At 35.5% G+C, this 15,350-nt stretch overlaps 1 protein-coding gene across 1 annotated transcript in view; it reads right to left on the bottom strand.

The window, feature by feature from the left end:
* Positions 1-3,665: 3,665 nt before the first annotated feature.
* LOC131800580 (uridine phosphorylase 1-like) overlaps positions 3,666-15,350 on the bottom strand; it is a 30,423-nt gene continuing 18,738 nt past the window's right edge. Inside the window, exons 3-6 of the mRNA XM_059129620.1 lie at positions 8,023-8,370; positions 7,806-7,944; positions 7,544-7,737; positions 3,666-3,982 (exon numbers count right to left, since the gene is read on the bottom strand). Coding sequence (XP_058985603.1) covers positions 3,800-3,982; positions 7,544-7,737; positions 7,806-7,944; positions 8,023-8,370 — 864 coding nt within the window. The 3' untranslated portion in view covers positions 3,666-3,799. The remainder of the gene's footprint in view (positions 3,983-7,543; positions 7,738-7,805; positions 7,945-8,022; positions 8,371-15,350) is intronic.

Genomic DNA, 15,350 nt, shown 5'->3' with positions numbered 1-15,350 from the left:
CGGGCCGAACTTTTAATACCCTCCACCATTTGCAACGAATTTGGAAATTTTCAAAAAATAAAACCATTAAAAAATTCTGTTAAAATTTTAAAAATACCGAATATAGCCGTTATATTGGGGTCTATACGACGTGGACATACATAGGCATTGTTTGTCATAAGCCATTACCATATTCAAATTCGAAACTTGAAATTAACGGTGAATAATGTAGCTAAAATCATCAAAATATCGTATATAAGGAGGTGCCGTTAAATTGGAGCTGTGCAAAGACCTGGAACAGCATAGACAATTTTCTGTCACAGGCTGTAGCATCCATTACGAACTTCAAATACCACATCTCAAACAATTTCGGTGGGTATTGTACCTAAAATCGTCAAAATACCGAATATAGGGAGCCTATACGAAGACCTGAACCCGCAGAGACAATTTTCTGTCACAGACTGTAGTTCCCATAACGAACTTCAAATACCAATTTTGAAACAATTCCGGTGAATAATGTCGCTAAAATCATCAAAATATCGAATATAGGGAGGTACCGTTGTATGGGGGCTATACGAAGACTTGGACCTGCACAGACAATTTTCTGTCTTAGGGTGTAGTATCCATTTTGAACGTCAAGTACCACATTTGAAACAATTCCCGTGAATAATGTCACTAAAATCATTAAAATACCGAATATCGGGAGGTACCGTTATATGGGGGCTATACGAAGACGTGGACCTGCACAGACAATTTTCTATCTTAGAGTGTAGTATCAATTTTGAACTTCAAGTACCAAATTTGAAACAATTTCCGTAAATAATGTCGCTAAAATCATCAAAATACCGAATATCGGGAGGTAACGTTATATGGGGGCTATATGAAAACGTGGACCTACATGGCCCATTTACGAACTTAACCTGCCTACTGGAAAAATAAACATGTGTGCAAAATTTTAGCCATTTATCTCAATTCATTCGAAAGATAGCGTGATTACAACAGACAGACGGACAGACAGACGAAAATCGACTTAGAATTCTACGCTGATGAAGAATATATATACTTTGTTGGGTCTGACATGAGTATTTAGAGGAGTTACGTACGTATAGTATGGTGGAGGGTATAAAAAGCGACTTGATCGAAATCCGCTTCGCAATGGCCGAAAAGTGGCTCATGAGGTGAACATATCGCAATATTCCATTCGGCAAATATTGAACAATGAGCTCGGGGTAAAGCTATTGAAATTCCAAAGAGTGCAAGAACTTACACGGCAACAGAAAGAAAATAGACTCAAAAGAGCTAAAGAGTTGCTTCGCTTGGCCGAAAGTGGTGAACTGCCGAATTTGGTTTTCTCCGATAAGAAAACATTCGTTGTCCAGCAGTTTGTAAACAAACAAAATGATCGTGTTAACTTGCCTAAGAGGTCAGCTGAACTCAAGCGCCGGCCATGGTGTTGGTGTGGGCCGCCATAACAGCTGATGGTCGCTCGCTGCTCGTATTAATCGATCGTGGCATCAGAATAAATGCCGAATATTATCGCGAAAATATTCTCAAGGGTGTATTAAAGCCTTGGGCCCGCAAACATTTTGGCCGCAGATCTTGGACATTCCAAAAGCACTCAGCACCATCGCCATCAAAATCTCCGGACATTATGATTATTGTGTGTGGAGTGTCTTGGAAAGCAAGGTTGGCACTGCAAAAATACCAAAGTGTTGATCACCTCAAGCAAACCCTTCGCTGGGAATAGGCCAAAATACCGCAGAACAACATTCGGTCAGAGTGTGATGGTTTCATTGGCCGTTTGAAGGCCATAATTCGTGCTAAAGGTGACCAATTCTAACAAATCTTAACTTATTCAAAGATTTGATGCCATTTCCGACATTTCTTGCTTTCATTCAATAAAATTCTAAAAAATTTAAAAAAAATCTAAAAATGGTGGCGTTTGACTTTGTTGCAGTTTTTTTTATCTCACCCTATATGTATGTAGTGCAATAGGGTAGGGTAAGTGTACCAGTAGTTGGCACTTTTAGGATTTTCGCGTTTTTAATTGCTCACCATTCCGAGTGGAACTTTTCAATTATTACAAAGTTAATTTATTAGGATTTGAATTTCATAGTCGGCACCACTTGCCAATTGTCGGTATGGCATGTTCCAACAGTCGGCATACCAATTTTTTTGTAAGAATAATTAATAATAATAATAAATTAATTCATTAAAATATAATATTTTTGTTTAGTTAAACGGATTCAACGTCTTTATTATACTTTTCTTAAGAATATGGATTGTTGAGGACCTTCACAGACAAAAATTTAAGTTTTATTAGAATAAATCATTTTTTCTTAGCGAAATTGTACACAAAGATAGCTGACAATATATTTGAAGTAAACAAAATACATTTAGTTATAATAGTTTCATTTATTTGGGCTTAAAAATTAAAAGTGCCGACTACTGCTGAAAGTACCGAACTTAGGCACACTTACCTTATTCGAAATGTAAATAAAAATATGTCAAACTTATTTATTTCTAATCTAAATGCTTTTTGTTTTATTAAAAAAAATAAATATACAAATATAAAAAAAATTGAAAACAAAAAGAAACAAAAATTAAATAAAATTATTTATGAAATGCTTGTCTTACAATAAATATGGAATTTATATCAGTTTTATTGTAACAAAAATAAAAATTACAATAATAGTCAGCAATTCGGTCATAATTTAGGTGCATATTTTTCTGGTGTACACTGTACCCGAAGGTTAGTGCCAGAATGGATGATAAATCAACAATACTCGAAGGGCCTTAGTAATATGAAGAAATCCAAAGGCAATCCGGACAAATTAGGATCGAAATAGTTTTTTAAAACAAAAAACCTCGTGCTTTAGAGGCCTGTGCGACATTCTGTTCTGTGGGAAATATTCATTGGTTCATTTTTGATTTTTTGATCTACTCATTTCGGTCCATTTCGCCTAAAAAGAACTTGAATTTTTTTCGTTAACCCTTTTGAAATGACCTTCGCCTTTGAAATGAGAATATTCTCTCTATCAGCCATCATTGCTGGGGTATTGGATTTCAGCCATCCATTGTGACAAGAGCCTTGTCAAAATGGGTTTAAAAGCGATTATTTTTTTTTGCTCTTTTTCAATATATAATTTCTTTTTTTTCATATTTTACATATCATAATGTGTGGGTGTTAGTTTTCATTAATTTTTTCATTTTTTTTTTTTTTTGTTTTTTTTTTTTTTTTTTTTTGTCAAATTTGTGGTGGTTTCCAAAATAGATTTGTTTTCATTTTTCTTGTTCTTGTATGTTTGTATATGCATATACTTTTTTATTTGTTTGTAGGTATTTATGTGTAGATAGATATCCAGATATCTCATCAGTTTGAAGGTATAATTCAACATACTTAGGTCTACAAAAGAATATTTTCTGGTTTTTTCTATTTATATTTGTCTATGTGTGTGTGTATATGTGTTGGTTAGTTTTGCTTTGTATGTGTTTATATATATATATATATATATATATATATATATATATATATATATATATATATATATACATATATATATACATATATATATGTCCTTCAATCATATTTCGCCTTGCCGCTCTTCATAGTTCACACATCTATGTATGCAAATATACATAATTTTTAGTGTTTTTTTGTTTTATAATAAGTACACATGTCTGTATGCAAATGAATAATTTAACTTTTTTCATATATATATAACACAAGGCATGTATAGTTTTAGAGATTTGAAGAAATATATAAAGTTGTAGTTTTAGTGTATATATGGTGAGTTTGTCTGCCTGTCTGCCATCTCCTCTATTCGTGGGCCTGAGATTCCTGTTGTACCAGCTTATAACGTCTGGGTGACTTAATCGATCCTTGACCATTGAATAGACTCTTCAGTTGACCCTTTTGGGCTAATACTTTGCGTATATATCGCGCTACAAGAATTTGTGGCCGTGTCTGCCATTCATTCATAACTTCTTTGGGGGAATTGACCTGGAAAAGAGAATTAAAAAACAATTAATATATATCTTACAGAATTTGAAAAATAAAACTAAAATCTATTTTGGATACAAGCTACAGGCATACATAACTTTTTAGCACAATTTCGAAATGGTTTCACTTGGAGTTCCCAACAAAAATGTTAAACTTAAAAGTAAGGCTATAGGGTTGCCCATATTCGACGGACCCATGACTCTTTGGGCCCATTCCAGGGGCAGGCAACATTCTTTGCGTCAATTGAATTTTGTACGGGAACAAATGCAAATCAATGCGAATAATCCGTTGTAAAGTGGACCGAGCCATGCCCAACTGCTGAGAACGGCGTTTTTGGGATGTTCTTGGGGACCTCTCAACACTGGGTCGTACGGCAGCGATATTCTCGGCCGATCGCCTTGGTCGACTTTTATATGGCCTCTTCGGATTAGAAAGAGCCTTACCAGTCGAAAATTTTTCGTATAAACGCTTAATGGTGTTCTTAGAAGGCGCACTTCTCACATTTTTTAATGTTTTAAAAACACGTTGAGTTTTCACAATTGACTTCTTCTGTTGAATGTAAATTTCAACTATTTCGCGTGGCGGGTATTGGTTCATGGTAAAAATCTGCTTGGACTGACGCTTCAAACGCGGTATGTCATTAAGCGTTGTGACATCTCTGTCAAAAGTTATGGCGTTACCAGTTGGGTCCGTCGAATATGGACAACTCTGTAAAGAAGCGACTTGATCGAAACCCGCGTCGCAGTGGCCGAAAAATGGCCAATGGCTCGTGAAAAACGAGCTCGGGATAAAGGCATTGAAATTCCAAAAAGATGCAAGAACTTACGCCGCAACATAAAGAAAATAGACTCAAAAGATCTAAAGAGTTGCTTCGCCTGGCCGAAAGTAATGAACTGCCAAATTTGGTTTTCTCCGATAAAAAAACATTCGTTGTCCAGCAGTTTGTAAACAAACAAAATGATCGTATTTACTGGACAAAGAGATCAGCTGAAAATGTGCATCTTCGGTTGACCACCAGAACTCAAGCGCCAAATATGTTGATGGTGTGGGCCGCCCTAACAGCCGATGGTCGCTCTACACGCGCCACACAAGAATGGTTACAAAATTAGGTTCCTCGCTTCATTTCCAGCGCACAATGGCCACCAAAATCTCCGGATACCAATCCGTTGGACTATTGTGTCTGGAGTATTTTGGAAAGCAAAGTTGGCACTAAAAAATACCAAAGTGTCGATCACCTCAAGCAAGCGCTTCGCCGGGAATGGGCCAAAATACCGCAGAGCAACATTGGGGAAGCGTGTGACGGTTTCATTGGCCAATATTCGTGCCAAAGGTGACCAATTCGAAAAAATCTAAACTTATTCCAAAATTTGATGCCATTTCCGACATTTTTTGCTTTCATTCATTTAAATTTAAAAAAAAAAAGTAAAAAGTAAGTTCGGCCTGGCCGAATTTTTAATGCCCTCCACCTTAGGGTAATGGAAACACTAGAACCAACAAATACCAATTTGTAGACATATTCGTGGGAAAATGTGGCAAAAATCATTAAAATACCGAATATCGCGAGGAACCGCTATATGGGGCTATATAAAAACGTGAACCTATACATACAATATTTCGCCAACGGTTCTAGAATTCATTATGACCAATAAATTCCAATATTTAAACAAATCCGTGATAAAATGCGACAAAAATCATCAAAATACCGAATGTCGGGAGGTACCATTAGATGGGGGCTATACCAAAGCGTGGACCTATACATACAATGTTTCGCCGCACGAACTAGGACCCATTATGACCTGGAAATACCAATTTTCAGACAAATCCGTGAAAAAGTGTGGCAAAAATCATCAAAATACCGAATATCGGGAGCTACCGTTACATGGGGGCTATACCAAAGCGTGGACAATATAAGTGCTATATATAAGTGAGTAGTGAAATAATTGACTGACTGACGGAGAATCAAGGCGAAACGGCTGAAGCTTGAATCTTGAAATTTTGCTCAAGTCTGGGTTTTTGGAAACTCGTACTAAACGGGTACGGGAAGTACTAAAATGTACTAAAGATTGAATGCCTAGCATTGGACAAACGGAATGAGATCGAATTCGAATGAGAGTCACTGATGGGAGAGTATGATGGATGATGTACCAAAGGGTTTTCAGAAATTCGTACAAAGAGTACTAAAATGTACTACAATTGGTACAATTTCGTATCATGTGAAACTTGAAATTTGGAATGGGAATCACGGTTGAAAGTTGTATTTGTCCAAAAAGTACTAAATGATACAATATTTGGTAATATTTTGATTTGGGTGAACCAATAGAGTTAATACCCTGAAATTTGGAAATAAGATTAATCTTGCATTGTAGGACTCAGGTATATAAGAAACTTTATAAATTCGAACTTATGTGTACTAAATGGTACTAAATTCGGTTCATCTTGGATTTGGGTGATCCAATAGAATTGATATCCCGAAATTTTGAAATAAGATTACTGTCGAAGTGTAAAACGTGGATATGGAAGTAGTTTTTAAAATGTGTACTTATATGTACTTAATTATGTACAATTTGGATTTGGGTGAACCGATAGAGCTGATATCATTAAATTTGGATTTAAGATTACTATTGGCGAGTAGGATTGCGGAATGTAGGAAGTTTTAGAAATATGTACTTATGGTAGTACCCATAGTACTAAATTTGGTACAATTTGAATTTGTACGAACAAATAGTATATGCAATCTGAAATTTAATATTAGGGTCGCTGTTCACGTGCAGCCTGGCTATATGTGGAGGTGGTTTCGGAAATGTGTACTATAATTGTATGAGAAGTACTGATTGGATATTTAGTATTAGGTGAAGAGATAGACATAAAATTCTGAAATTTTATATTTAGATTATTGAAAATTGATGCCTCCTAAATTTGTACGCACTAAATGGTACTAAATTTGGTTTTGGGTGAAGGGATAGGTCTGGAATCGTCATATTTACATTTTGAGGTCTCTGTGGGCATGTGGAATGCACTAAGTGGTACTAAATTGGGTATTGAGTTAAGGGATAGAGCTGGAATCCTGAAATTTGATATTGAGATCTGGATTTGAGATCTTAATGTTGTTTTGGAAATGTGAACTATAACAGTAAAAAAATTGGTATTGGATGAAGGAATAGGACTGGAATCCTGAAATTTGATATTGATGTCTCTGTTGGTGCCTGCGGTTCACAGAAGGGGTGCTGGTGCTGGTTTACTATAATTGTTCCAAAAGTACTAGGTGGTACTAAATTGGGTATTGAGTGAATGGATGCAGATGGAATCGCGATTTTTTTTTTTTTTTGAGGTCTCTATTAGTATCAGGGATTGAGAAATGTAGGTGGTGTTGGAAACAACTACAACTTATCTCTCTTCACAAAAGAAAAACCTAATTCCTTAAAACAAAGAAACTTATTCAGAACACAAACTCCACAACAATTTGCCACAATGAAAATAAATTTATTTAAATTGTATATTCCTGTGATAAAAGTTAAAATGGAAAAGTGGAAACAACTAAACTGGTCACCATCGCATTCTTACCTGATCACCGTTGAGACGATTCAGCAAGGCTACACAGACAACGGCAGCCTTGATGCCAGCATGATATGTAAGGGCAGCAAAAATGGTACTCTCCATTTCAATATTGACGACACCATTGTCGGCGAGTTTTTGTAAATATTCCATTTTATCGGCTTCGGAAAAATCACAGAATGCTCCGTCCAAACGGCCTTGACCTAAGGAGAGAATAAAATCAAGGGTTATTTCTATTCCAAAATTCAGTTCGTTTTTTTTCCTAACCAACCTTCATAGAAATCATTGGTGCACAATGTCTTGCCAATTATGGTATCATAGGGTTCATCGGGACTGGCCAAGGCCTTAAGTTCACGAGCCAACTTCTTGTCCAATTTGGCGGGGCGATGAACGACTTTACCCAAAATGGTCTGGAAAATAAATTAAAGACATTTCAGTTGTTGTAATTCATTTAAATTTTCTTTTGTAGTTGTTGTTGTCTAACTTACAAATTCATGAGAATTCCTCAATTGACCATCCAGAGCATCCTCGGTGATGATGACAGTGCCACCCTCTACACCAATGCCACCACAAGTGCCAATACGTATGAAGATCGGGTCTTGGCACTTGGCATGATGCATCAGTTTGATCATTTCGTGCATCAGAATGCAAATAGAGGGCGTTCCCATGCCGTGACTGACGCAAAGCACTGGTCCAACTTTGTACATCGAATACCGATACGAGTAGGCGCTGATGTCCTGCAACATCGTGCCTGCAGGTAATTTGTAGCCGATTTCATTCATAATGAAATGTGCAAAGTTCTCCATACGATTTGGTGTCCCGCCCATGCAAACGAACTAAAAATAAAAAAAAGGACAAAACGGAAAATTGTTTAGAAGCAAATTTATTTGATTGGAAACTTTTAGAAACTAGATTTTAAGATTTTTAGAAATATGCATCCTAGAGGTTAATTATTTATTTATTATTTCTTGAATTCAAAGAACTTTATTCTTAAAGCCATTATTTGTTCAAGAACTATCAGAGCTACATTCGTAGATTTTTTTTAAGAATGCTGTTCTATATTTTAAGAATTTTTTTTTTTGATTTTAAAATAAATATATTGAACATTATGGTGAACATTTTCGGATATTTTAAGAATATGGTTTTATATTTTAGGAACTTTTTTTAAAGATCTTGAAGGTATTTTTTTAATACTAAAATCCTGCTAATTTTATGTCTATTTTTTCAGCGATTAGTAAATGATAATATCGGGAAGATTTTAGAGCTCCAATGACTTTTAGGCCTGGATTCATGGTTATTTAAGAATATGTTTTTTTATATTTCAAGAACGATTTCTTAGATTTTAAAAGAAATATTTTAAGACTATAGTCGTGAAGTTTTGAGGTTTTCTTTTTCAGGGACCATTCCTGAATGTTTTAAGTAGAGGGTTTAACATTTTGAGACATTTTTGTACGAGGGTTAGTATTGCGGCGTAGATGTGTGAAAATGCTAGGTTTTTTGGACATTTGTACTAAAATTGTACGAAATGTACTAAAAGTTGAATACTTTATATGGAACAAGCGGAATAAGCTCGAATTCTGAAAATTGGAATAAAAGTCACTGAGGGAGGATACGCTCACAAAAGGGTTTTTGGAAATCCAAACTTTAAGGTTACGAATAGTTCTAAAATTGTACTAAACTTCTGGAATTATGTGAGCGGATAGAGCTTAAAACTTGATATTTGATAAGAGAATCAAGGTTGGATAGTAAGTTTGATATACAAAAGTGGTTTTGAAAAGATGTACTAAGCGCACTGTACTAAATGGTACTAAATTAGAACAATTTGCTTTAGGTTGAACGGATGAAGCTGGGAATTTGAAATGTTGTATTGGGATCCCTGTTGGTGATACATTTGTGATAAAGAGACGATTTTGAAAATGTGTAAGACAAGTGTACGAAAAGTACTAAATATTACTATAATTGGTACAATTTGGTATTGGGTGAAGAGAGATAGTTCTTGAAAATTTGATATCAGGGTCGCTTGTCATGTGGAATTGGTTTCGGAAATGTGTAGTATAATTGTACTAAAAGTACCAAATTGTACTTTATGAAATCCGGAAATTTAATGTAGGTATCACACTGTTGGTATATGTGTTGGAAATTTGACTGTGGTGTGGAATTGTGTACTATAATTTTACGAAAAGTACTAAATGGCACTAAATTTGGTATTGAGTGAAGGGATAGAACTGTAATTCAGCAGCATTTGATATTGAGGTCACTGTGGCCATCTGGAATTGAGATATGAAAGTGGGTTTGAAAATGTGTACTAGTATTGTACCAAAAGCACTGAATAGTACTAAATTTGGTATTGGGTGAATAAATAGGCCTGAGAGCTTCAAATTTTATATTTAGGACTATACTGGTAGCTAAAATTGAGATATGGAGGTGTGTACTATAATTGTACGAAAAGTACTAAATAGTTCTAAATTTGGTATTGGGTGTAGGAATAGAGCTCAAATTTGATATAGATGTCACTGTTGGTATCTGTGGGTAAGATATGGAGGTGGTTTTGGAAATGTGTACGATATATGTACGAAAAGTACTAAATAGTACTAGAGTTGTGTATATGATGAAGGTATTGAGCTGGAATCCCGAAATTTGATATTGGGGCCTCTGTTGTTATCTAGAATTGAGATATGGAGGTGTTTTGTTTTTTTTTTTTTTTGGAAATATGTACTTTAATTGTACGAAAAGTACTTAATAGTACTAAATTTGCTATTGGGTGAATGGAGAGAACTGGAATGTTGAAATTATTAAATTGGTATTTGAGGTTGATATTTGGAGGAAATTGGAAATGCGTACTTTATTTGTTCGAAAGTACTAAATCGAACTAAACTTGGTATTTGGCGAAGGGTAAGGGCTGAGATTCTGAAATTTGACTTTCAGGCTCGTCTTGGTTTTAAGGGTTTTTAGATATGGATACGTCGAAATAAGTTTATGACAGATAAATTGGATGTGGGTCCATTGTGCAATGGTTTGGCAAATGTCCTCTTCCGGAAATTTCAAAATTAGAGATTTTGAAGTGTTTTTGGTGTAAAAGGTTAACAGTTTCTTATTATTCTTTCCGAAAAAGGAAAGAAACTTGAATAATATTTTTATACCCTCCACCATAGTATGGAGGGTATATTAAGTTTTTCATTCCGTTTGTAACATCTCGAAATACACATTTTAGACCCCAGAAAGTACATATATTTTTGATCAGCATAAAATTCAAAGTCGATTTAGCGATGTCCGTCCGTCTGTCCGTCTGTGGAAATTACTGTAGGTTCCGAACGAATTGAAGTAGATTGATAAAATTTTACTCAAATGTATGTTATGTCTGCAAGACTTTTGGTATTGAAAATGGGCCATGTAGGTCCACGTTTTGGTATAGCCCCCATATAACGGTACCTCCCGATATTCGGTATTTTAATGATTTTAGCGACATTTTTTCACCGGAATTATTTCAAATGTTGTATTTGAAGTTCGCAATGGATACTACAGCCTAAGACAGAAAATTGTCTGTGCAGGTCCAGGTCTTCATAGAGCCCCTATATAGCGACATTATTAATCGGAATTGTTCAAAATTTGGTATTTGAAGTTCGCAATGGATACTACAGCCTAAGACAGAAAATTGTCTGTTCAGGTCCACGTCTTCGTATAGCCCTCATATAACGGTACCTCCCTATATTCGGTATTTTGGTTATTTTAGCGTCTTTATTCACCAATTTTTTTTTTTCAAATTACGCATTTAGAGCTCGTAATGGAAACTCCAGTCTGTGACAGAAAATTGTCTATGCAGGTCCAGGTCTTCGTATAGGCCCCATATACCAGTACCTCCCTATATTCAATATTTTGACGAGTTTAGGTACAATACTCACCGAAGTTATTTGAAATGTCGTATTTAAAGTTCGTAATGGATGCTACAGAATATGACAAAAATTTTTCTACGCAGGTTCAGGTCTTCGCTCAGCTCCGATATAACGGTACCTCCCTATATTCTATACTTTGATGATTTTAGCTACATTATTCGCGTTTATTTCAAGTTCCTAATTTGAATTTGGTAATGGCTAATGACAAACAAAGCCTATGTAGGTTCACGTCGTAAAGGCTATATTCGGTATTTTTAAGATTTTAAAAGAATTTTTAACGAATTTAATATATTTTGAAAATTGCCAAATTCGTTCCAAATGGTGGATGGTATTCAAAGTTTGGCCAGGCCGAACTTACAGCCTTTTTACTTGTTAATATTGCAAGTCTAATATTTTCGTACAATGTACGAAGATTTTGAGTACTAACAAGTAAAAAAACATTAAGTTCGGCCGGACCAAACTTTTAATACCCTCCACCTTAGGGTAAAGGAAACATAAGAAGAAATGTGGCAAAAACCTTCAAAATACCGAATATCGGGAGGTACCTTCATATGGGGGCTATACCAAAACGTGGACCCATACATGCAATGTTTTGCCACACGCACAGGGACCCATTATGACCTACAAGTACCAATTTTCAGACAAATCCGTGAAAAAATGTGGCATAAATAATCAAAATACCGAATATCGGGAGGTACCGTTATATGGGTAATGTGGGCTGTAATGTGATTTCAACAGACAGACAGACGGACATCGTTAAATCGACTTAGAATTTTATGCTGATTATGAATATATATACTTTATGGGGTCTACGACGAATAATTAAGGATGTTGAATGACAAAGTTAATATACCCTCCTTTCCAAGGTGGAGGGTATAAAAAGTCCTAACACGAACTATTGGAATGAATCTAAAATTTTATGGTGAAATTTTGGCTGACGAAGTAGCTGGTACCTTGCTAGTGTCTAACTAAAGGAGTTTATCGTAGTTAGTTCTTTGCTCCATAAACCTGGGCGTTTTTGAAGACTTTATCCATTTTTGTTTTATATTCGCAATCATAGAAATATTTCAATGTCTCTGTTACATAAATTGTTGTTTTTGTTGTAGTTGTTGCTGTTACAATGCCATACAAAAGACACGTTTTGAATTCAATTCATATTTGCGAAGCAATTACGTGTCAAATGCGCAATCGTTGAAGATAACCATGCATGGGCTGTTATCAAATCTCGTGAGGAGGCTGTTCCGTATAACAAATAACAAAAGCAACAACATCAGCAGATATGAATATTAACAAGCTGTGTATGTGTGTGCTCTAAAAATGGCAAAACAAATTACAAAATCAACACAAGTTTTGCATTCAATTAAATATCAATAGCGAGAGGATGGGTTGGTGCGAGGGGGGGGGGGGGGGGGGGGTATGGTTGATAGATAGTTCGATTTGTATGGCTGCAAGTCATTCATAAATGAAAACCAGTAAAGAAAGTCTTAAAGTCGGTCGGGGCCGACTTTATGATACCCTACACCACTTTGCTAATTTAGTAGAGCTCCGCATAACAATTAAAAGTTTTTATGGGAGAATTCAGTCATACACGCTATGATTATAATTATAATTTAAAGTTCAAAGGACTAAATATGCCGAAGCATTTGTATCTTTTAAATTCGGACTTGTATTGCCCATTTGGTGCGAAATTAATTTGAAATCAGATAAAGATATATGTGGGAGCTATATCCAAATCGGAACCGATCTCGATAAAATTTGGCAAAGATATTTCTGAGTTGTTACGGAGTGCATAGTACGGTTGTGGGTAACAAATATAACAAATCGGATGAACAGTATATATGGGAGCTATAGCTATATCTTAACCGATCTTCACCAAATTTGACATACTGGCTTTTAGTCTCAATTCGGTTGTAAGTGCCAAATTTCATCCCATTTGGGCAAATACTAGACGTTTGGTGCTCAATCAAAGGTAAATCGGACGAAGTTATATATGGGAGCTATATCCAAATCTGAACCGATATCGATAAAATTTAGCATAGGTATTTCTGATCTGTATTTGATATATTTCCCCAAATATTGTTGATACAGAGTGCATATTACGGCTGCGGAGGACAAAAATAACAAATCGGATGAACAATATATATGGGAGCTATAGCTATATCTGAACCGATTTCGATCAAATTTGACATACTTATTTTCAGGCCTAATTTGGGTGTATATGCAAAATTCCATACTATTCGGGCTGATATTACACGTTTGGTGCACAATAAAAAGGCAAATCGGACGAAGATATATATGGGATCTATATCTAAATTTTGACCGATTATCTCCAATTTCAATAGGGTTCGTGCTTGGGCCAAACAAATGGTCTGTGCAAAATTTCATCTGGATCGGGTAATAAATGCGACCTGTACTGTGTTTACAAAAATACATGGATAGACGGACGGATGGATGGACGGACATGCATAAATCGACTCAGAATATGATTCTATGTAGATCATCAAAAGGAACTATGGGTCTATCTCGTTTCCTTTTGCCTGTTACAAACAAATGCACAAAGACATAATACCCTGACCACCTTGTGGTGTAGGGTATAATAAAACACAAAAATGCCTTGAGCAATGAACGGCATCGTGATCGAGAGTGATTTTGAAAATGTTTCGTATATTTTTCCAAATGGTCATGGTGGGACATGGTGGTCCCAACCCTGGCTAATGCTTTTAATCTGCAATCTACGGCTGCTATTGAACTTTTTCCCCTCTTCCCCTCATCTTTATTTTGCTCGGTGTTATGCACTTTGCAAATTATTCAATTTAAATTTATTTTCTGGTTTTTGCATTTAAATTGTTTGTGTTTTTTTTATAATTATGCGCATTCCATTATAAAATTTAGTTTAGAATTGTATTTTTTATTTTTATTTCCTGCGCTGTTTTTTTTTTTATTTCATATCAATATCAAGGTTAGAATATAGGTCTCGTGTTATGTGAGTTTCTGTTATTCTCATCAACAAAGAAAAAATATCAACTGTTGCCTTTTAAAATCTGTGCGAAAAAAGTTAATAATTTATAGCTATTGCATAATTATGCAGGGGGCAAGAGAAATGATTTTGGCTATTAAATCCCGTTTTGATGAAATGAAATTTGAATTAATTTATTTCGATAATTCCCGTTAGAAGTTTTGCATATATCGATGAACTTCAGCATATGCCGTTATAGAAAATCTACACCTCAGTCATTGTGGAATTATGAAGGTATCTTCATAATTAATCGAAACTGGAAGTAATTTGAGCTAATTTAAGCATACATTGGGGTCTTACAAAGGCGTGAAAAGTACCTATACGCTGTCGGGGACAAATGACGTCATTCCGAAATAATAACTTTTATACCCTCCACCATACTATGGAGGGTATATTAACTTTGTCATTCCGTTTGTAACTCCTCGAAATACTCATGTCCGGCCCAACAAAGTATATATATTCTTGATCAGCGTAAAATTCTAAGACGATTTACCCATGTCCGTCTGTCTGTCTGTCTGCCTGTCTGTCCGTCTGTCTGTCTGTCTGTACGTCTGTCTGTTGTAATCACCTTATCTTTCGAATGAATTGAGATAGATGGCTAAAATTTTGCACACATGTCTATTTCGCAAGTAGGCAGGTTAAGTTCATAAATGATCCATGTAGGTCCACGTTTTCATATAGCCCCCATATAACGGCACCTCCCGATATCCGGTATTTTAATGATTTTAGCGACATTATTCACCGGAATTGTTTAAAATTTGGTATTTAAAGTTCGAAATGGATACTACATCCTAAGACAGAAAATTGTCTGTGCAAGTCCACGTCTTCATATAGCCTCCATACAACGGTACATCCCGATATTCGGTATTTTAATGAATTTAGCGACATTATTCACCGGAATTGTTTCAAA

The sequence above is a fragment of the Musca domestica genome, unplaced genomic scaffold (genome assembly GCF_030504385.1).
Source record: "Musca domestica strain aabys unplaced genomic scaffold, Musca_domestica.polishedcontigs.V.1.1 63, whole genome shotgun sequence".
NCBI lineage: Eukaryota > Metazoa > Arthropoda > Insecta > Diptera > Muscidae > Musca > Musca domestica.
This window is presented reverse-complemented; position numbering and strand designations above follow the sequence as displayed.